General features: G+C 38.4%; 3 protein-coding genes across 9 annotated transcripts in view; 1 reads left to right on the top strand and 2 right to left on the bottom strand.

Annotated features, from left to right (window-relative positions):
• The first annotated feature begins 398 nt into the window (after positions 1-398).
• bsk146 (brain specific kinase 146) lies at positions 399-7869 on the top strand. Its single transcript, XM_079477270.1, has 4 exons — positions 399-627; positions 3748-3970; positions 4212-4414; positions 4922-7869. The coding sequence occupies exons 2-4, from the start codon at positions 3799-3801 to the stop codon at positions 5711-5713; spliced, it is 1167 nt and encodes a 388-aa protein (XP_079333396.1). The 5' UTR covers positions 399-627; positions 3748-3798; the 3' UTR covers positions 5714-7869.
• A 671-nt stretch (positions 7870-8540) lies between these two features.
• LOC306905756 (uncharacterized protein) lies at positions 8541-19277 on the bottom strand. 3 transcript variants are annotated; one of them, XM_079476634.1, is made up of 6 exons: positions 19037-19277; positions 14255-16770; positions 13116-13209; positions 12509-12558; positions 10624-10661; positions 8541-10524 (listed from the first exon to the last, which is right to left on the bottom strand). In XM_079476634.1, the coding sequence occupies exons 1-5, from the start codon at positions 19053-19055 to the stop codon at positions 10644-10646; spliced, it is 2697 nt and encodes an 898-aa protein (XP_079332760.1). In that variant the 5' UTR covers positions 19056-19277; the 3' UTR covers positions 8541-10524; positions 10624-10643. The 3 variants fall into 3 exon arrangements, with proteins under 3 accessions (XP_079332760.1, XP_079332762.1, XP_079332761.1); XM_079476636.1 differs by lacking the exon at positions 19037-19277 and adding an exon at positions 18572-19028; XM_079476635.1 differs by lacking the exon at positions 19037-19277 and adding an exon at positions 18729-19028.
• A 170-nt stretch (positions 19278-19447) lies between these two features.
• The window catches only part of LOC306906175 (myosin phosphatase Rho interacting protein), a 35718-nt gene continuing 32120 nt past the window's right edge, over positions 19448-23045 (bottom strand). For 3 of the 5 annotated variants that reach the window (XM_079477324.1, XM_079477320.1, XM_079477322.1), the window contains 6 exons: positions 22560-22664; positions 22320-22406; positions 22080-22242; positions 21908-21993; positions 21507-21570; positions 19448-20439 (listed from right to left, as the gene is read on the bottom strand). In XM_079477324.1, coding sequence (XP_079333450.1) covers positions 21538-21570; positions 21908-21993; positions 22080-22242; positions 22320-22406; positions 22560-22664 — 474 coding nt within the window. In that variant the 3' untranslated portion in view covers positions 19448-20439; positions 21507-21537. The remainder of the gene's footprint in view (positions 20440-21506; positions 21571-21907; positions 21994-22079; positions 22243-22319; positions 22407-22559; positions 22665-23045) is intronic. The other 2 variants (XM_079477321.1, XM_079477323.1) reach the window with 1 other exon arrangement.

Here is a 23045-nt window from a genome sequence, read left to right as displayed (position 1 = left end):
GATATTTGATGTTTCAGACAGAGATGGAGGCAAAAATTAAGAGGTATTGCAGTTTTACAAAAAACACGTTCAAATACGTTTTTACTTAGGTTCCCAAAAATGACCAAACGGAAACCAAATACTAACTGTTCTCTGAATACTTCTCTAATGTATCTCCCTGCACGATATTCTGCGATATCAATCAGCCTATATGAGTCCCCTAACATATTTATCCCCATAATAAACTGCCGCTCTGATGCACATCTAGCGGCCTGAGCTGCTATTGGCTGAAGCGTGCGCGCTGTACGTGCTGTGATTGACTGAAGCGCACAGTCGGCGGGGTGTGTGTGACAGACGACCCGAAGCTGCGCTTCTATTGGCTGACGCTCTTTAGTGGGCCGAGCTCTCGTCGAGTCCTCTCGGAAGCTGTGATTTTACCCAGCAGCACATTACGAGAGAGCGCACAATAGAAAAAAAGCGCAGGACGGTATACCGCCGGCTGACCGTCTCATTCTGCAACAGCACCGAAAGAGCCCCAAATGCGCACGAGAGAGACACGAAAATACCATGAGAATAGACTGTCACCACTGCGGTCCGCTGTATTTCAGACTGGCGACAGAAGACCTGGCGATTCGGACGGTTTACATGGTGAGTACATTCCTGCGTGAATCAGTCGACACGGACGGTATTATCGCAACATGACAGAGGCTGGTGACTCTTGACTTTATGTGTGATTGACAGCTGTTTATTTATAGGATGGATTGACCAGTCGACTTTATACAACACATCAGAAAAATGCTAACGCTGGCATTGTTTGAAGGAAATGGCAATAAAATCCACAATTTAATATTTAAGACTCGCACATTCAAGTGTTTTGCTCGTATTTATTAGACATGTGAATGCAACTCTAGTTCAAAATGGAAATGTATCCCCCTTTACAAGAGAGAGAGATGCTGCGAGGAGTATGATGTGTCTGCTGCCGCTGCTGTGGTTCTCGGTGCGGATAGGATGAGTCTGCAGGTATCCGCAGGTCACCGGGAACTCAACACCGTTAAATGGATGCTGTCAGAGAGCCGATGAAAAATGAGCGTGCTGCTGAACGTGCACACTGGCTCGAGGGATAAAACATGCGCTGTTTAGATGCTGACATCCTCTAGCGGATGCTGCCCACCGGTGCAATTTACAGGAACTGTCCATGAGCAAAGCCGAACGAATGAGATTCGTGGCTGCTTGAGATGGTGTGACATGAACAGATTATCTTCGGCTCGATTTGCATTTACTGTACATTTATGAATTCGAACCAAAGCAGCTTCCAGTGCAGTCACAGGACACATTTGAATCAGAATGCGTGTTCTTTGGGAAGGAAACCTACAAGTTTTGCACTGGTGATGCAGCACTTCGCATTTGAGCTGCAGGAACGGAGCAATTCCATGCAAGTTTCCCCCCCAAAGCCATACTGATCAGATGTCATTATTTACTGGTATAAATACACACGTGAAGTGTTTTTTCAGTGAGATGGCCTATCCGTTACAGTTCATATTACTCATGGGAATGGGCACGTGAAGTTTAAAATATTGTAACTATTCTATGTTCTACGAAGAGCCATCCGTTCTCCATGTGTTGGGTGTTATTGTTCCTGGTTTGTACATTTTAATCTACGAGAATCCTACAAAAGTATGTCGTCTCTCAAAAACATGCATCCTTTATCGTCACATCCGTAACCCATTCATTTTCCCCTCTTTTAAAGTAGAAACCTCACGCATAGACGGATATTTGTCTGATGTATGGACTCAAACACTGGTTTAGTCAAATAAAAAAAGAATGTTCAATATATTGGTAATAAATACACTCTCTGAATTTATATGTCAAATTTCGACTGAACATGTCACATCCGAAATGGAGTTGCCAGAATATTACTTTATGAAACCCAGCATTATTTAACCGAGAATATTATTTTTATTCCCATCATAATGATTTCTATGAGATGGTTAATTGTTTTGAAGAAAGAAGTGTTTGTAGGTCATGCAAGTGTTCACACACACTATAAATGATCACCCTGCACCATCCACCCTGCGCATTAACTAGAAATGTATGGCGATGTGCTATAAGGATTTACGGGCTCCATTATAATCATACCGTTGTGTTCTTCCATCGTATCGTTTTGTTTAGTGAACGTGTGAATGTGAACAGCGGCCTTCTTTCACACCCCTGGGGTTTTAACACAAGGTGGGAGAGTCGCATTTTTTAATGAATGACTCAGGTGGTGAGCTGCCCCACGTGACCTCCTCTTCTTCTGCATCAACAAATATAGATAGTGTTGTCCCAGCAGATGCTTGTGTAGCAGATGCAACAGCTGTCACAAGCTTCATATGGATGCTCATTTGATTTGACAATAAACAACAAACATAATAAGACTTCAGATTTAAACGTGGAATTACGGTTGAATGTATTCAATGTACACATTTTTATACCAGAGAGCAACAGAATGGACAAAATATATGAAGGTGCCAATTGAGTCATCAGTGCTTTTGGCCAGGAGATGAAGTACATTTTAAATGTGCATATCTATACGGTCAATGTTTAGACATGCACTAGCATATGACCTTAACCTTACAGACATGGACTGAATGCCATGAACATTTAAGAAAAAATGATATCTCATGATGTCAGCTGATAGAATCACATGCGGTTTCGGCTGCGAAACGTCCACATTTGCGCAGGTCAGATATCAGATGATTTGTACCACCACAGCAACATTTAACACGTTTCACTAGAAAACGTATTCTCAAAATACTATCAAAATTGTTCACCTTCTTTGATAAGAGAGTATGAGCAGACACCTGCTAAAAGAGGATAAGAAGTCTTCCAGGGTCAGTGAAGAAACCAAGTGTGTTCTGCAGGGAAGATGTGTTGCTATTTTCCCAAGCACCACCCGAGACCTCCAGAGCGGGAACGACATGAATATTCTATACGTAAAACGGCCTGGCACAACAGACATAAAAAGATTACAAATGAGACATTTCTGGACCACGTTTTTAAATGGGTGTGTAATGACGAGAAACAAGGGAAGTTAGTGTCAGAATCCGGTTTCTGTTAAAGCGGTGCGGTGTAATGCAACCCTTGAACGAACCAAAAAGTAGCGCTGACAAATGACTCTGATAAATTGACGCTCTTGTCATTTCAAACTGTATGGCTTTTAAATTCTGCTGAAAACGAAAGAAGATATTTTGATGAATGTTTGTTACCAAGCAACAATTGACTCCATTGATGGACACAAATCCACTGAGACATTTCTCTAAATATCTTCTTCTGTGTTGCACTGAAGAATAACTGCATGAATATTTTAAACGACACGAGGTTGAATAAATGATTAACTTTCCTTTTCGGGAGACTCCCATTTCATTTGTAAAACACCATCTTATTTAAAGCCCTGTAATGGAACGTTGGATAAAGGACAATTCTTAGAGACCAAACAGGCCATATTTAATACTTCTAACATAGGCCTCAGCACCCAAACACTGTGAGATGGTGAGACTGCCGGCGCATGAACCATTGAGGGATTAACAGGTTAGATAAGGGAAAGTGAAATCTCTCCCCTCAGAGAACATCTTCTTATCTGCAGGATAATTGCATTCCCTGTGGCAAGAACGCGACACAAGGCAATCCACAGCAATGTTCCAGTCGCTGAACGATCAATCCTCAATAGGGGAGGGTAGTTTTGATATGGAAATGCATTTGCTTGACTCGGTGCCTTGTTTTCGATTACAGTAATGCCAAACGGTTGTCGGCAGCTGTGTTCGCGCCTGTTCCCCCGCAAGAATGAGCTCCTCTCCCATCATCCCGCATGTGTCCGTCGACATCTTAGAGGAACTGCAGCTCTTTGCAGCTCAAAAACTGGAGAAAGTGGAGGCCAACAAATACTATGAGGTCATACGAGAGCTTGGGAAGGGCACCTATGGGAAGGTGGACCTTGTCATCCACAAGATCAGAGGTACTGCTCCGTTTTCATGCACCGCGGACTAACATGAACAATTATATTGACATTAAATAACATTGATAAAGATATAAATGCTAGATTTCTCATTGTTAGTTCGTGTTTACTAACAAATACAACCTTCTTGTAAAGTTTTACCGGGTGATGTCGGAATTAGAAAAGAACACATGTATGTCTAATTTGATTTGTTTACACTCATGTCTTAATGACATTTCTGGTTATTTTTTTTAATACATAGGCACCCGGATGGCTCTGAAATTTCTTAAGAAGAAAACCACCAAGCTGAAGAGTTTCCTCAGGGAGTACAGCATCTCTCTTTACCTGTCTCCATGTCCCTTTATAATCAACATGTTTGGCATTGCATTTGAAACGGAGGAGTACTATGTGTTTGCACAGGAGTATGCGCCATCTGGTGACCTATTTGACATCATTCCTCCACAGGTACTAATATTACATCATATAGCATCAAAATATGAGCAGTTTTTCAGGAAATCAATGTACTTTTTAAATGAATAGTAAATATTCTGTTAAAGTTGACAAGCACTTTTGAATACTTTTTACTGGTTCGATATTTGCAAAACCCAGTGATAAATATTGTATAAAGGCTGACTAATAATATTGATTTGTGGCAAACAAAATCACGAAATATGGAGCACCGAGATGTAATGGGGCTCCAAGTTATTATAGGTGTGATATGAGTTTTATTGATATTTTTTGTTTTTATGTTAATTTTAGCAATTTTGGTATGTGCTTTTGTCATATTATAATTAATGTATTTGTTATGTTGCTATATAAGATGCATCTATTTTAGTTTTTGTTTATTATTATAACTTTAGTGCTTTAAACTTTTTAAGTTTATTTTTGAGGTAACATTACATTTTTCCTTTAGCAAAGTACTTCCAATAAATCTAATAGGCGCATATAACATATTTACTTTTTTATTGTTAGGTGGGGCTTCCCGAACCTGTAGCTAAGCGATGTGTCCATCAAGTGGCCATCGCATTGGACTATCTCCACTCAAAAAAGCTAGTGCACAGAGACATCAAGCCCGAGAACATCTTGATCTTCGATAAGGAATGCCGCAAGGTCAAACTGTCGGACTTTGGCATGACCAGGCGAGCCGGCTCTCCGGTGAAACGTGTGAGCGGAACGATCCCCTACACGGCCCCCGAACTCTGCGACACGTCCAAGCACGAGGGCTTCTGTGTGGACTACAGCACGGACGTGTGGGCCTTCGGCGTTCTGCTCTTCTGCATGCTCACCGGAAACTTCCCCTGGGAGAAGGCCATGCCATCCGACACCTTCTATGAAGAGTTTGTGCGCTGGCAGAGGAGGAGGACAGGCACGGTACCGTCGCAATGGCGCCGCTTCACGGACGAAGCCCTGCGGATGTTCCGAAAGCTTTTGTCCCTGGAGCAGGAAAGGCGCTGCGCCGTCAAAGAGGTGTTGGCTCATTTTGGCCACCGTTGGATGCTGGATGGCCAGGTTGGTGGAAGTCACCATCAGGCTGTGCAGAACTCCTCATCTGAGGAGCTGCTCGTGGACCGTATGAAACAGCAGACGCTGTCTCCGCCGGCCAAGAGCAACGGGGTGGAGCCCGCCACGACCGCCGCTCACCACTTCACCTCCGTGTCTACCAACAGCTCGGTGTCTTCCACCAACAGCTACGAGCGTTCGGCCAGAGACAGCCCTCCTAGCAGCCGCATACTGGTCACCACTCCTATAGAGATCTGCGTTTAGCTTAAACCCCACAAATTCATTCACAGCTTCACATATTTACAAAAACAGACACACGTGTGAATAAAACTTTTGAACACCTACTTGAAGGATTTCGCAGATTAATGTAGTGGCATTCATTTACAGTGAATGAACATGAGCTTAGTTTAGTCAGTATTTGATTCTTTAGAGTTCAGTGAGTTGAGAGCTGCCTTTAGCTGTGCATCTTTGTTAACATTCCTGACAGATATGTATGCACTTCAGCAGAAAAGAAAAAATACTCCACAGGTTGTACTTTGTTACTCATGGATAAGCAATGAGCCAATAAAAGAGTGGATCGAGATGAAGATTTATAAACTTGAAACCAGTTCAAACTGTTTGTGGGAAGATGTATTAGGGCTTCCCTGAAACTTCTCTACAGCAATACATGAAGCAAAAAAGGATGGGATCTATGTTCTTATGAGGAATATGTTGAAAATCATTTCGTGACCAAGAAACACAAATCAGGAGGACTTAAAATGTTTGATGTCATGATATCCGAGGTAGCATGTGAGCGGGTGTGATAGTTGGAGCGTGAAATTTAATATTTCCTTTGATTTACTGAAATGTTCAGTACATGCAAAAAACCAGAGGAGGATGTGACATGTTTCGGTCATGTCACGGGTAATGCATGTAGGCCTACTTCAAGTGTTTGTAATTCTGACCTGTAGACTGTTGTTTTGAATTTCCTTCATTTATCAGGATTCTTAGAATTGAGAAATATATTTTTTCAGTTGTAAAGTAGTTGAGGATGTTTACGTTTATTTATTTTCGTACTTTTTGACACAGTCGTGCCAAATTCACTTTGTATTTCTCAGCACTATAATTTGAAAACTCGTTTTTTCTTGAAATAGTTTTTGATAGCTGAAGTTGGCTTTCTTTATCGTTTCTGAAAGTGCTGTGTTTTGACATTTTTCTTCGTGGTGAAATTTCTCTTGCAAAAACAGTGATCAAGTGTAATTGTAAACATATCTCTTTGAAGATATTTTGCCAACTCATTAGAGTTCTTCTTCTTCCCCCCTTTTAAAGTCTTTGTTTTTTTCTACATTGGTTTAAAAAACACAAACTCTAAAGATTGGAGATGTACACAATCACATTCTAATAATTGCATGATGACGAAAAACATTTATTGACGAAAAAACATTTAAGATACGTGAAAACTGTTGTTATGTGAAATTCTTGCCGTCACAATTTCTTGCATAATGATTCAGAGTGAAATTGTAGTAGATGACTTAGGGCTAAACATCGAGCCTAATGATTAATTGTTTGTTTTGTTGTGTCGTCTTTGTGTGCTGTTGATGTGTTTATTTCTCACTGAACTACTTGGAAAAGCCGGTACTGTACGCAATATTCAGGAGAGGTTTAAATAACTATAGAGGGCACACTTGAGCCTTGCTGAGAAACTCAGTTTGCTGTTTAAGTTAATGCCTTGAAGACAAAGAAAATGTTTTTCATTAGAATTGATGTATTTGTGTTTATGTGTGTTTTATTTTCGTGTACATGTCTGCATGATCTTTCTACGTGTGTGGGGATTTTGTTCTAAGAAAAAAAGTTGAGATATTGCAATATCACCTTGCTTCAAATCTGGACCATTGGTCTACAAGAGATCAGCATAAAATCCTGTTTTTACATGCAGGAAGTATTTTGCAACTCTGCTGGAATCCCTGCATCTATGCTTCCTGACCATCAGATTAGATGTGAAAAGCCCATTAACATTCAAATCTTCAGAAGCTGGACAAGGAGGATTTGACTATGAATTGAATTTTGTTCTGCTGGTTGTGCTCAAGCTTTGTTTTGTGGTGGTATTTTCGATTGGCTATCAGTCATCTTGAGACAAACTCTGAAACTCATCCAACTCCTGTTTTTGCAATACAACTGTCTTCCTGTAAATTAAGATTTGTTCAGAAATAAATCTCGACGAAAAGTGTGCATGTTTTTAAGGGCTGAATGACTGGTTTTGGTAATATTGATTTCTTGTGGATCGCATTTTACAAGTGTATGAACTTATGTTGTGTAGCAGGAAAACCTCATTTAAAAGCTCATTGTTTAATGTAACATTATAAAGAAATACTCCATTGACAAATCTGAATGAACCGCTGTACTGTCCCAATCTTATGATAATTAAAGATGGTGAGATGATTAAATATGCCATTAAGAACACTTTCTACAACACTTGAGCCCTGAGAGAAAAATACAACCATTATAACTAAGGAACTATCATTTTGTCTACATATTCACAGCCACACAGACTAGGCAACTTGTCACACTTTATAATCCAGTAAATATTTCAATTTTTCATCATTCGTTTAAATCGATGGTCTTTAAAATACACTAAAAATATATCATTTTAAAATATAAAGTGTTATGTATATATTTTTAAGCATCTAATTCTTAACTTATGTAAAAAGAATAATTAATTTCTCACACGCATTTCAATTTATTTTTAGTAAACAATAAAGAAGGAATCCTTCCAGAAGAATTTTTAAGTACATTTAACATTTTAATTAGTAAATCGCATTATATTTTAAATTATACTACATGGTTTATTGTTCTAGGAAATTACTCATTTTCTCAGTATTATGAGAAAAACTGTCCACAGACACCATGTTGGAGATCACGTAGGTGATATTTTGCATAGTCCTGTACCCTAATCTCTGCAAAAACAACTACTGAACATTTCCACAGTAAGGAGTAAAAAACATGGGGTACTAGGCGTGGGGTGCTGCCCTTTCTTGTTCCTGCGTTTCATTTACTAAACAACTTTTACCAAAGAACGTTATTGGAGAACTAATGTAAAAAATTAAAGCAGTTTAATTCTAATAAGGTTTATTCAAAGAGGGTTTTAAAGCAAACATAACCACTGCATGAGAAAATACATTTGTGTAATAAGTCGAATCCCCACCTTACTAAAATAAAGCTCTTGTGACATCTAACCCCAGTCTGCCTCATTTAGAAGGAGAGCAACACTGGGTTATCAAATAATGAGTGTGAGACCAACAGCTAGCCAGGCAAAATAAAACAAGCCAATTTATTACACTGACCAACTGGGTTAAGTCAGTAATGGATTAATCATTTTTGGGGGTAAGAATGTCAGCAACAATGCAAAACAACCCTTCTCAGCCCTGAGATTAAGATTTGAACGTACGTAACATTTGAAAGGAAAAACACTCAAAAAAACTTTTTGGTGCGTTTGTTTTGATAGTAAGATGCGAGTCCATTAATAAAAAAGAAATGACATTTGCACAAAATTTGAACGGTTACAATAGGGAACCAAGTATGGCACACACAGATACACAAACAGAGATGATAGACATTGTGAGATTTAACCATCCCACACATCATCAGCTGCCAATGTACACCAGGTTGTAAATGGCACAGATTTCACGTCAGTCCTAAACTTAGCACAATTTACATTTAAATAGCCTGTAGACACAAACAATGACATTTGATGGATCACAACATTCACACAATGATCCTTGGAATTTCATTTCATTCAAATATAAACAAATCATGTGTTATAGAAGCGCATCATGGTTTCAAGGAAATGATAAGAAAACTGATTTGTCTGAGCAAGGCAGCCACAAAGGAGACAAAACACGCAGATTGATCACTTAGAAAAACAATTATGCTTTAACAAAATCCCCACTAATACATCTTGACCACAGGAATGTTGAAAGATACTCTTTTGTTCAAGGATGCTTCAACATCAAAGATGTTCTTAACTCAACGATCCAGCCCTTTTTGCTTAATAGTAGATACACTACTATAGGCTGAGCAGGAGAATACTACTCATACAGAGGTGCTAAATCTTGTTTAAAATTTATGCCGATTGATGCCTACAGATGGAACATACAGAAAAGGCCCATTTATTGCAGATGCCTTTTATTATCTAATCCGAGTTTGTCTTTAACATGTTAAGATGAAGAAACTGCATTAAGTGCATAGAATCAACAATACACCCACCACCACTGTGTGGTTGGAATATAGTAGTTACCCAAATCAAAATTCTGTTGAACTAGAAACTGTTCAATATGGAGTATGCAACTTGATGCTTGTAGTTATGTTCATTTACATCAAATCTAAAATTAAAAAATGCATGTTAACACTTGTACAAAATGTATCTTGGACTTCAGTCTTAGTGTGTAAATGTGTTTATACTGTAGGGATGTCTAACAGAAGCTATTTGGGGTCGTAATTCAAAACTCATTTTCGAAAGGAAAAATGTATGTCTCATGTGCCTTTACAAAGTGCTTTCATGTACTTACATATACACTGGTACTATAACTTTCTTGGAAGAAATACATACTGTCCTTCACTTAAGCTTCTTCAATCAATCTATTGTGTCAATTATTTTAAAGCCAAAAAATTTAGCATCATAAATTAACAATGAACAAAATGATCTCATAACTATAATTTGCAACAAAATAATAGGAATAATTTTGCCCCAAAATATAAATAAGATTGTATTAAGAATTAACATAAAATGAAATGACCAAATCAAACTAGGACACTGACTTTGTGCTGGAGGTTTAGAGGATTTATCTTCTGCTTTAGCCCCTTAATGTGCAATTCACCCCAAACCTCAAAATCTCACAATACAATAGTGTGAGTCTTACAAAGTGCCATTTGTGTGACAGTGACAGATGTGACGAACAGTGCAATAGAAAAACCATTAAGGTATATGGGTGTTGGCATTCTGAAGAGGCTTTTCTGTCAACAGAGAGATTCTGAAGGTCTCATGAAGACTGGCATACTCACAGGAAGACGCCAGTGGAGCTGAAGAGGTCAACCTCACTCTAGAATGACACAGAAATTGTATTGAGACTTTTTGAAATAAAACATTACTACACATGCATTCAGTCGGTTTCAAATGTTTTGTGAAAGTGAGCACAGACCTTGCATAGAAATCTCTTTCTCATTTGATGAATTTATTCTATTGAAAAAGAACAGAAAATTAAGACATTTTTAAAAGACACAAAACTGAGTCACTTATTCTCAAATATGACTACACTAATATTCATATCAATAGTTTAGATGACTGTTAACACAAATGTAAATTTGGGAATTATGTAAAGAAAATGTACTCATGGCATTTAATCAAGTCAGGGATGAAACAATGTTTTAGCCATATATAAATGTCCTTTATCCTGATTTTGACTTTAGCCTATTGTCTTCTCTCCCTCAGTCATTAGCTGATGGGGCTAATATAAAGTCATTGCCATTGTTAATATATTAAGCCAAACATCTCTCTATACCGGGGTCGGCAAAGAAAAGAAAATTCGTCTGGAGCCGTGTTATATATGTAACCTTTAAATGCTTAGATTGCACATAAGTAACAGAGGACGTAATGATCTGATTTAGACGAGGTTTGTCTGTGAATGTATTTAAAATAACTTAATGTGAACTTGCAATTACTATACTGTGCTGAACAGCCGCACGCTCCCAAAGCACTGCCGGCAGCGCGAACATCGGTTAAACACTCGCGCAGACACCATAGACACCCGTCCGTCTAGCGCGTGTTTACATAAAAAACGGTGGGAAATTAGCGCAGCGGGATGGTAAATCACATTGTCCAATGGCCGGGCCGGTCACTGTTCGCACATACATTGTGCAGTTATTAGCGTGTTCTGCACCACAACAAAATGTGCTCCACTACAAATGCTCCCAAATAGGGCTGGGTATCGATACTGATGTTCCGATTCGATTCCGATGCACAAGCTCTCGATTCGAATGAATCGTTATTGATTATAGTTTTAATACAAATCCTTTTCAAACAAATTCATGTTTCAAAAAACGATCAGTAAATATCAGATTACAATAGTGAATAATTTTTTTTACGAAGAGCCACAAATCTGTATATTAAACTTTAAATACACTTAATTATATTGAAACAGAACAGTCAGAACAATACATTGATCAAACAGGATCAGATAATCGTACATTTAAGATACAGTATAACAAACAAAATTTTACAAAATTAGCTGTAAAGAGGGGCTGTTTAAAATCGATGACACGCCCGGCATCCATGATATTTAAGCAATTAATGAATGATATGTTCCTTGTTGTAACATCCACCCGTTGTAAAAGGAAAAGTGATATCTAGTGGATAGTAGTAGCAATAACATTCACGTTAATGAATGTTCAGTGCTTGCTGAAATATGAAAGATAAAAAATATTCACACGGCATTTGAGAATCGATATTGAATCGACCGCATTTTTAAAATGAGTATTCGATTTATATTAATCCCAAATATATGTTGAGGTCACACAGGCTAAATTAAGGGAGCATTATGCATTTAGCAGACGCTTTTATCATAAGTGCAATAGAACTCATGTCCAACAGGTAGGAAATATACAGAAACTGAATAATGTTCTCAAACACTTTATAGTCTTTCATGCTAAATTAAATACAGAAGTATTCTCGCTTCAAAACACATTCATTTCTTTCTTTCTTTCTTTAGTTCTTTGATAAACATTAGTGACAGGAGTCACAGCGGCATGTTAAAGAATACGGCCCCTTTAAGAGCTGTCTCTCTAGGCAGATCTGACGCCTTTCCCATTTTCACAACTATATGCATTCATTAAGGATTTATTTAACACATTGACGTCTATACTGAACGTGTCAAAGCAAAGCGTTTTAAATGTATATTTGAAATTATTATGTAAAACAAGACATTTCTTATCCATATAATGATCTGGAATTATTTTTATAAATTTTATGTCATTGCATTTCTGTAATTTCGCTGTCTTAAAAAGGTAATAATGAAACATTCCACATACCTTGTGCTTTCTGCATTTCATTGAGAAATTTTCTTCATTTAATACACATTCTTCAAATAAAGAAGAAAAAGATGTTAGTAACACCTGATAGCAGTAGTGAGAAGAGATAAATAGATATCATGATCTCCTGTATCTCCCCTAAATGTAGATAGAATTGTTCAATATGAGCTCAAACAACTCATAACAATATTACATACTGTATATAACAACAACAACATTCTGTCTATTTCTGTATACAGAAATTAAAAAATTATAAACTTGATTTTGATAACTGCAATAACAATACAAACACATATGGCACTGTTACAGAATGTTTCCGCTATGGGACGTTTCAACTGTAGAGTTGCATAAAGCTTATTTTATTACTTTCACTCTCGGGCAAGTTTATTTCCGCACTCCTGCTGGCACTTTGTTGTGTATATGCGTGTCTGCCCACGTTTCAACATGTTTATTAAATGTTGACACAAAAGCAGCTGTCAACAAGCTGTCAGGCAAACTGGCGTTGATATTTCAAAACCGCAATGCTATGTGAGGATCGCAGTTTTCTGTCTTCTGTTGCACAACACACAAGAATCATAAAGAAGCGACATCTGTTTAAGTTTCTTACCTGACTGCATTGCACATGTGTAGTGATATTTGTTGGGGCAGCCTTTGAAAACACAGCCCAATGTTGCCCCCTTATTCTGACAAGTTGAACATATCTGAAAAAAGAATCCACAACCACATCCTTTGTTAATGTTGATTCGTAAAAGAATAGTTCACCGATAGAAATGAAAAGTTTAACATTACCCTCAAGCCATCGAAAATGTATATGAATTACTTTCTTCAGTTGGACACAAACAAATAATTTAATATCCAAATCTATATACAATTGATATTATAAATATATAAAACTATTGATCAAAGATGAGTTTTAAAATAATCCTACAGGGGACTTTTAAAACACATGATCTTATTATACAGAACCCAAAATGAATCTCCGAAAAGCACATCCAATAATCATTAAAGGAATTCAAATGAAAGGAAAAAAACCCACAGACAAATGAAAAGAAAGTACACTAACCCTCTTCTCTCAACAGGTAGTGGTCTAGCATTGGTTGAAACTAGTAACTTTGTATTAGCACCTATTGTACTATTACTCTTTGTATGACATATCGGTTATTGATCCCTGAACTCTTTGTAAGTCGTTTTGGATAAAAGCGTCTGCTAAATGACTAAATGTAAATGAATAATAAACGTCTTCTGAACAAATCATATTTGGAGCTTATTCCATGAAACTCAAACCAAGAGAAACACAAAGCTCTAAATTCACACATGTTGACACATTAAGAACTTCAAATCTCAGTTTCTTGCACGTCTCCTGACTACTTATGTGATATTTCATCATGTTATCAAGTGTGATGTTTGAATTTGTGACTTTATGGGTTTGTTTTGATGTCTGTGTCACTAAAACTCAAAATGTAAATAGTTTTTCCCTCACAAATGTATCATTTTACAATGTATCATTTGACAATTATTAACCCACTCGAGTCATTTGGATGACTTTAATGATAGATGCGTTTTTGGAAACATCAACACTCTGGATCCAATATAAGAAAACACTTTTAAATAACATTATTTGTGAATGATAAACTGCAGAAAGGACATTATATACATTTAAGATGGCAGGAGAAAATTTAAGATGATAAGTGCTGCATTCCAAATGCAGTGAAGCAAAATCACATGTCTGCAAATTTAAAATCTCACCGACACTTTTGCCAACTTGACAGCGTTTTCAAGTCCATACAGCTTTCCTTTAACCAGAAAGACACCTGCTGACCATATGCCACAGTCTTCATGGAGCCAGTACTCGCTACCGTCCAGAGGAACCACGGGCGGGCTGTACCAATCGATGCCGGCGTCCCCCCCTTGGCGCTTAACATTAGGACTACTAGACAGCTCACAGTCACTGCTCCATTTCTGACAGGCCATCAGAGCAGCAGACTCTGACAGCTTGTGCAAAGATCTAGTCCAACTGCTTCCAACCCATTTCCCTCTTTTAGGACAAAAAAATGAATCGGAATCACTACGTTCTTCCTCATCCTCCTGCGGACTGGAAAGAGTCTTTGAGGCAGACTTGAACACCTCTGGGTAATACGGCCCATGCAGGTCACCAAGCTCCATGGCATTGGCGGAGCCTCTACAGAGACAGCACACTAGAGCACCCCGCTGCGTGCCATCCATTGACACTCGTCCATACTGCAAACAAGGAGATGCTGGAACCACACCGGACACTGAGCCGGCCGTCACATGACGCTTTCCATGCTTGAGTCGGAAGCTTTCTTCAGGATAGTTGATAACTGTACAAGATGGGATACCTTGGAGCTTCACGTGCACGTATGGGGCGAAGGACTCGTCCCGCGCGTCCTTTCTTTCACCTTTGTAACTCAAACATTTCAGTTTAATTTCTGGTTCCTGGGGCGCAAAAAGGGAAGCGTGGCTAAACTTGGGTTTCTTTCTTTTACTTTTGGATGCATGAGGTTTGTTTGCAGCGGATGGACCTAAAGTTGGTTTCTGACTTTTTCCAGAGGTTTTGAGTGTTGGTAATGAGTTAAGATTCCCCATGCCCGCTAAGGGCTTTTTAAAAGCGTTCTTCCGCAGTCTATTTTTGGAATTGAACAGTATGTCTTTGTGAAAAGTCTTTGTAGGTTTGTGATCCAATGAAGGTTTAGGAACATGTTTGTTTTTGGAACAAGAGGTAGATACTATGGTTTTACATTTGGGTGAAACTCTGACATCTGTTTCTTCTTTTTGTAAATGCACTGGGGTCTTGTCATTAGATTCAAACGCCGCAGTGCAAACTTTTTCCAGCACTTGCTGGTTTTTCTTGTTAGATGACACATCCAGATGGGAAATCTTGCTTGCCTGAGCTTTTTTTATGTTGGTGACGTGACTTAATTTGTACCTGGTGGGGTGGATGTTTTGAACAATGGCTCCTAATTTCATCCCTCTCGTAGTTCTCGGGGGCAGTTTTTTTCTTTCCAACGTCGTCTTTTTGGTGAGCAAACCTCCAGTCTTTTCAAGCGTGTCTGTTTTTCCTTCAGATATCCCATTGACCTGTACAGGTTCAGTGTTGCATACTTTGTCAGTATTCCCTGAATATTTCTCATTAGTGCTAGTAATAAATTCTGATACAGGATGTGAATCTATCTTCTCCACGTCAGATGTTTTGGGATCAAACTCCACTTTGCTCAAATGTTCTTGCTCAGCATCAATTGTTTCTCTGCCAAATGAATTTTGTCCACTTGGAGAACTTGATGCCTGTGGCAAGGAGAAAACATCATCTATCTCATCCACTGAGGCGGCAGGTGGTGACGCTGGATCTAACGGACTAATAAAGTCTTGGTTTAATGATACCGCAAAACTCGCAGAGTCCTGGTTGTTCGGTAGCATGACCGGCTCTTCAGATCTAGATATCAGAAAGACCACCTCAGGGTTGCCGTTACTGTGTAATCCCTCTGAGATTGCAGCGTGCCTTTCCGTAAACCCTTCCTCAAAAGGTCCAACATTCCATAAACCGTTAGCAGCTCCGTTTTGAAGTTCATCCACGTTGATAGGAAACCTACAATCGGCTGGGTTGGTCTGTTGTAAAGATTTGAGTGTTTCTAAAGCAATATTTTCAACATCTTGCAAGCCACTTAAATCAGGGTGCTGTTGAAGGTAGCACAATGCGGCTACGTTTTCAACAACCTGAGCTGGGGACATGAACCCAAATTGTTCACAGGATGTTAGTCCTACAGGTAAGGAGACCTGTTGGATGCAGCGTTGGTCCATATCCAATGACAGAGCTGCATCTCCTGTGTCTGGTGCTAGCTTGGTACCATCAAAAGTAGGAGGATGTAGAACAAAAGCCTTGCTTAAGGGTGGAACATCATAAATTGGGGAATGATCAGAAAGGCTGTTGGAGTTGGAGAAAACGTGTGACCTGCTGACGTACGAGAGCGTGACAGTGGTGTTGGAAAACGCATTGTCAGGTTGGATCTGGTCTGGGGGGAGCGGCAACGGATCAGAGTCGTTCTCTGGAAGTAACAACCCATTACTGGTCCCTGGATTTACAAACCAGCCTGGCGTCTGGACGACATGCAAGGCATCTAAAGGATTCGCTTTCAACAGACATTCTTCACCATTCTTCGACAGATCAAAGATATTGGGTAGGCTGCAGGTGGAGGAAAGATCCTGAGGCTGGAAACTGTCTGAGTTGCTGGGAGGCTGTTCCATATCAACTGGAAGAAGAAACAAATGTGTTAAAAGGTTACTCTAAATGATCAACACGCTTACGTGCATATTGGATGACATCACTATTATGCAATATTATGCAAGGCCTATTGCTCTGTTAAATAGGAGATTTGATATTAGCAGGCTTAAAATGAACTCTGATAGTAACTAGTGCTGTGACGGTGGCCGTAACAACCACACCACCGCGATGGTAAAGTGCCATGGCGGTGATGGACTGCCACCGGCGGTATAGTGCCTGCCACACATTGCGACAAATATAAGTGTAATAATAATAACAGTTGCGATAAGGTTGATATTCATAGCCTTTAGTTGTGGATGGTCTTATTTAAAATTTGACATTAAAACAAAGTATTATCATACGTTTCCGTTGGTGCATGCGTGCGCGGCTTGCTTGGCAAAACCCAGTTTATTCTGCGCGTTCTGCAATGGATCTCATTGTGAAATGTACAGTTACATAAAATCTAAACTGGGTATAACCCGCTTGCTTCGTGTCGGAGTGTAGACAAGTTGATGCTTTTTTATTTAATATTTCACATATTATTTAAGTTTCCATTATTTGCGGATGTTTATTTGAAATGTTTATATGATGTAGTGTACCATTTCACTGACGGTTATTCGCATTAAAGAAGGATGGATGTTTCATCCTCATTTATTTCATATATCATATTTCAGAATGTATTTAAACAAAGATTTTACTTCCACTCGTCATGTGGTTGATACTCACAAATTTAATAATTTAAATACTATATTTATCTATTATTTACATAATACTGTATGTTTCCCAACCTGCCACCGTCACAGTGCTAATAGAAACACCGTGGTATTTGTTGTACAAACCTGTAAGAACTTATAGACTTCTTTGTCTATCTAGGAAATAGACAGGGGTATAAAACACACCAAACAGACCACATAAAATGGATTTTAGGACTTATTTTTTAAATACAATGCAACACAATGAGACATGTCACTTTTTGTACTTTTGTTTTATGGCCTGGGGTTACCTTTTGGTCTGTGTTTGGTTATCGGTCTAGCTAGTGTCTAGTAATATAACTATTTATTTTACGTTGAATTAATGTGAACATTTTATTGTACGTTAATTGTGGAGGTCCACCGAAAGTTAAGTATGGGTCACATAATGTTTGTTGGGTCTATATTAGTTTGAAGAGAAACTGTGGTCAAAATAGCTTATATGTGACACCGGATTTGATATTAAAAACACAATTATTTAAAAAAATAGCTTTGTTAACATTTTGTTTTGTCCACACTGCAATGTGCCAACAACACAGATCGCAATTCTGTAAAGATTGTCTTGACAACACAAAACTCACACATGATCTAACCCAGATGTTCAGGTGTATCTTAAGAACTTCCTGAGGTCAAAGTCAAGAATGAAAGTTTAAAAAGACCTTTCCAGATCATCACTAGTGTTCGTCATATATGTGTCACTGTGGATTTCTAGGATTACCACATTCATCCCTTAGGAAAATTAACTATGGTTTTATTATAGTAAAACAAAGCGTAGAAACCCTGTTTTGGCATATTTATGACCATTTGTATTAGTAGTAGCATTGTGAAACTACAAATGTCATGGTTACACTTTAGTAACTATAGTGAGGACATGGAGGAATGTAGGGATGTAGGACCATGATGGTACCTAAAACAATACCATGAAAATACCAAAATACCACAGTAACTTATTGTAAACCAACTGTTTGAATAGACAGTGTGACATGTTTAAATACAATTTCTCATTTATACAACATCAACATTTTGACCCTTATAACACACCTTTTACTTCATTCCTCGTGGAATCAACAGATTTATCAAAATGTTTGTCTTCGGGCAGATCGGATTCTGACACATCCGGGTTAGCTGGGCATGACCACGGTTGATAAAGCTAACTGCTAATCATCGCCCAAACCACTTTTATTTCAGGTCCACTTACTTCTGTACATCTTTTTGGTTCATTTCCAGGACAGTAACACAGTAGTTGACGTTTTCGGTGTACGCAATGTAAGTTACAGAATTGCGCTAGCATGGAGGTCAATCATTTTCCGACAACCACAAATTGTTCAAACTCAAACTATTTCACAAACGAGTCCCACGCAGCTGTTAACTAATGAATGCCACAGTGAATAGTTGTTGTATATATTAAAAACACGGCGCAATTGGGTTTAGCGAAAAACATTAGCAGCTAGCCGTTAGCATCGCGAAGCTAGCTGCGCCAAACAAAGAGAGCGCGTGTGAACTTACCCGAACATAGCAGATGCATTTAATCATAAAGACGTGACGTCCAACGCAAACTCCATCCCGCTGACAGTAAGCGCACTCTTTTAGTCGCAACCACGTCTTTTTTTAATGGTGTATAGAGTTTCAACTGAATAATGCATGAAACGGGATGTTTTCATACTTTTGAAGTCCAACGTCAGCGGTTAAAAGCAGTGGTGTCGCTGGAAGCCAGCAGCTGTCAAGAGTCATGATGGAGCCACTGCGCAGGATTATGGGATTCAGTGTAGCGCGTAAAGTCAACATTGATGTCGATACACCGTAAATGTGTGTAAAACAATTTATATTCTTTAACATCCACGATAGACATGTAGGCATGTGGGTTGCTTAGAATATAGCTTAAACTATGTAGGTGTGCGCACAAAAACCGGTGCAAAAGAGGGTGCAAAAATATTTATTGCTAATAAATCTGTTGTCAGTTCGTGTACATTTGCAGTATATTTACAATAACGTATAGAGGAATGGAAATGTGAGACAAAAATCCATAACATTTAAATAAATACAAAGGACTGCCACTGAACACTATATGCTTTATGAGCTTGCTGAAACACTCCAAAAAACAAAACTCCCATTCAACTTAAGTGGACCATTATTTTGTATAATGGAAACATAAATGTGTTTATATACACCAGCACGAACCCCTCCAGGTGTATTCTTATTCATTCAAACAGTCTTTATTGTACTATAATATGAAATGGTCCTATATTTAAAACATTCGAAGTTTGGAAATGAACACTTCCAAGCCAACACTTGAGGCATTAAAGCAGTGTCAAGCTATTAAAAGTCAGCAGTTTATTGATGCAAGCGTTGTGTCGTGTTATTTAAGCTATTTGACGCAGCCAGCCATCCCATTTCACTGAAACTGGAGAGAATGTGCGTACTGACCACATCTAGCGTGACTCGAGCCTGATGTCATAGTTATATCTACTCTTTGTTAAATGCGTATAATGCACCAATAATCTGTAGTCTCAAGTCATTACGTAGTTACATACTCCACTGGTGATTCACACAAACTAAAGAGTTAAAACAGTAGCTTACGCAGTCATGTTTAGTGTATGCATGATAGATGCTCCGTTAAAAACAATGTATTTACACTAAGACATGGCAATGAAAACAAAACAATGTCACAGTAACTGAAGTGCATGAAATGCAGACTATAGACATACAATTTAAACTTCATACCATGTTTAATATATGCTGTGACCAGTGTGTCTCTTATGTGATTGTTTACTGGGCTAAAACATAGTGGGTCTCATTAACATGCAGCAAGGCAGGTCGACGCGTCAATGTCAGAAGTCCTTCGTGTCCTTTGTGTCCTTGTTGTCAAACAAGTGAAGTCTCTGCTCAGCCGTCAAACCTTCCTTGAGACTCTAAATAAAGAACGAAAGAGAAACAACATAGTCAGATACACATCGAAAGTATTTTTAAACTGTCATAATGTCAACGTGATGCAACTTCACGGAATAATCCATTTCAAATCTATAAATAACATTTTGGGTGAACTAACCCAACAACAAAACATGTTTATATAACCCATTGTGCCACCAACAAATCCCTTCAGCTCTTGTTACCAACCAAAAAACACAACAAAACCACACCCGTACCAAATGCCAAACCAAAACAGAAGCATGCCATACACATGCAGTTCTAAATCTTCAAACTTAAGTTTAGTCAATTCCTTGTTGACAAACTACCACCAAAGAGTGCATCCCAGTGACGTAGCGAAATGCTTCTAAAGTCATTCAGCATGTCGTGATGCTCTTGTGTCCATGTGACAGACAGTGCTTCTCATGAGAGGATGGATAAATAAGCGAGATGACATGAACAGTACTATATATATCTTCAGCATAACAAAAAACATCAAGCAGAAAATGACTTTTTATTTTGGATTGGATTTTATTTTATTATAATGGACTTGATTTAGTTAAGATGTGTTGCACTACCTGTGTCAGGTGTGTGTAGGGGGTTTACTGATGTCAAGCAACTTGGTGCGTTAAAAAAGGAAATATAATATACGTGAAAGTGACCATATATTGGGCATTTTAAAGAAGCTACGAGCTTCCCTTATCCATTTAAAATTATTATACTATATTATACTTCGCTTTCGCAAAAATAGTGAAGTTTGTGAAGCTACTGACTATAAAAAAAAATGTTGGACTTGAATTTCCAGCAAAAACAATATATTGTTTATATATCATTTCTAAATATTACACATAAACACATCATTACCATAATATACAATTACTTAAAAATACCATGATCAAGATTTTGGGATCAATGCATAACAGCAAACAAAATAACATCTGGGAATACAGTGATCTGTAAATGACATTACAGCTGGTATATAAATCCCTCTTAATGAAACACATGTTTTAATTCTTCATGTAAGGGATGTAGCAAGGAGTTGGCATGTACCGTCCTTTTCAAGGACATTTACCTAAAATTAGAAGTCATAAGGTCTTCATGGTTTAGCTGTCCCAGGGCATGTCACGATTCACAGACTGAGAACAGAGGGAAAGGGAGGAAACAAAAACACACACCACTGTGTGTTAGAAAAGGGGAATGTTTCAAAAGTCACGTTTCTTACCACCATTTATCAGGCTTTCTACTGTTGGACAGAACATACAGCATACAAAGAGCTGAAACTGTGCAACTGCCAACGGAGAATCTAAATAAAGAGGCAAAATTTGCCACAAGAGGGATTTTATAGAATAAAAATAAAGCCAGTGACCTGAGGGTGGCAGTGTTGACTAAAAGAAAGCACCCTTACTGCCAAATGACTGTCTGAACACAAGATGCAAACATTTAAGACTGTGTAAATTTGTGCAGAGAACTCACCTTTGACCTCATGGTACGCTCAGAGCGTTTCGCAGCGGCAGCCGCCATCTTTAAAATGTCAGGATTGCTCTTTGACTTCATGATATCTGGAAGACATTAATGACAGTCAACCGTTAATGAAAGTTCTTTGGAACTAAATCAACTGGTTTGATGTAAGCTTTAGAGATGGTACCGTAACCACTGCGTTCCATATCCTCCAGTGTGGGTTCTCCCAGTGCTTCATGGGCTTGCTGTAGCTGGTCTCGAAGTCGGCCCAGATCCCGCTCTGCTTTGGCCCTTACAATGCTTAGCTCTGTGTAGATGTCCTTGTATTTATCTGTTGCATATTTTTTATCCTGTGACCACAAAGTTGGACATGATTATCTCTTATCTTTTATAGGCATTAATAACAACATAAGGATGCAACACTTACTCTTTGGGCAGTTTGGAGTTCATCTTTTAAAGAGTTTATCTCCTGCTTCAGATACTGCACTTCTGACTCTTTCACTCTCAACATCACCTGTAATCCAAAGCAGAACACTGAGTCTCTTTCCCAGAATGCTTTGAAACGGGCTTAGACAATATATTGTTTATATATACAATATATTGTATATATAATACAATATATACAATATATATTAGAAGTGGTGGTGGTGATGATGATAATACACACCTCTAGTTCATAAAGTTCCTTGCCATGTATGACAACGTCTCCACCATCTTCGCTCGTCATCGATCGCATTTTGGTGATCTCGGCTGCAAGACGGTTGTTTAGCTCCTTGACAACAAGTGAAACAAAACATTTTGAAGCAAGATTGAGATTGTCATCTTACATTTGCCTTTCCAGCAAATTCAAGTAACTTGATCACTGATTCAATTCTTATTTTAACATTTATTAATTTAGCAGACGCTCGCATACAAATGAGTAAACATTCAGCATTTACGTAAGAGTTAAAAAATCTAAACCTTGCAAATGTTCATATCCTAATATGCTTATCAAAATGGTTTGCAATAAGTGAATGGGAGAGAGAGAGAGAGGCTTTGCTTTCCCAGAAAGAATGCAAAATATATGTTGATTGTGTGTTTAAATGTATTATATCACTTAAAAGCCAAAGAATACAAAGCTATGCTTACAAGCAGGAATAGTACTGAAGTCAGG

This window comes from Barbatula barbatula (genome assembly GCF_947034865.1).
Source record: "Barbatula barbatula genome assembly, chromosome: 16".
Lineage (NCBI taxonomy): Eukaryota > Metazoa > Chordata > Actinopteri > Cypriniformes > Nemacheilidae > Barbatula > Barbatula barbatula.
This window is presented reverse-complemented; position numbering and strand designations above follow the sequence as displayed.

What these genes read in the sequence shown, in the direction of transcription:
- bsk146 (XM_079477270.1), top strand. Translation starts at nt 3,799, where the DNA reads ATGAGCTCCTCTCCCATCATCCCGCATGTGTCCGTCGACATCTTAGAG. An exon ending in TGTCATCCACAAGATCAGAG is followed by an intron (nt 3,971 to 4,211) that starts GTACTGCTCCGT and finishes TTTAATACATAG; the next exon opens with GCACCCGGATGGCTCTGAAA. An exon ending in TTGACATCATTCCTCCACAG is followed by an intron (nt 4,415 to 4,921) that starts GTACTAATATTA and finishes TTTTATTGTTAG; the next exon opens with GTGGGGCTTCCCGAACCTGT.
- LOC306905756 (XM_079476634.1), bottom strand. An exon ending in TCAAGTTGGCAAAAGTGTCG is followed by an intron (nt 13,210 to 14,254) that starts GTGAGATTTTAA and finishes TTCTTTTTTCAG; the next exon opens with ATATGTTCAACTTGTCAGAA. An exon ending in CACATGTGCAATGCAGTCAG is followed by an intron (nt 12,559 to 13,115) that starts GTAAGAAACTTA and finishes CTTTATTTGAAG; the next exon opens with AATGTGTATTAAATGAAGAA.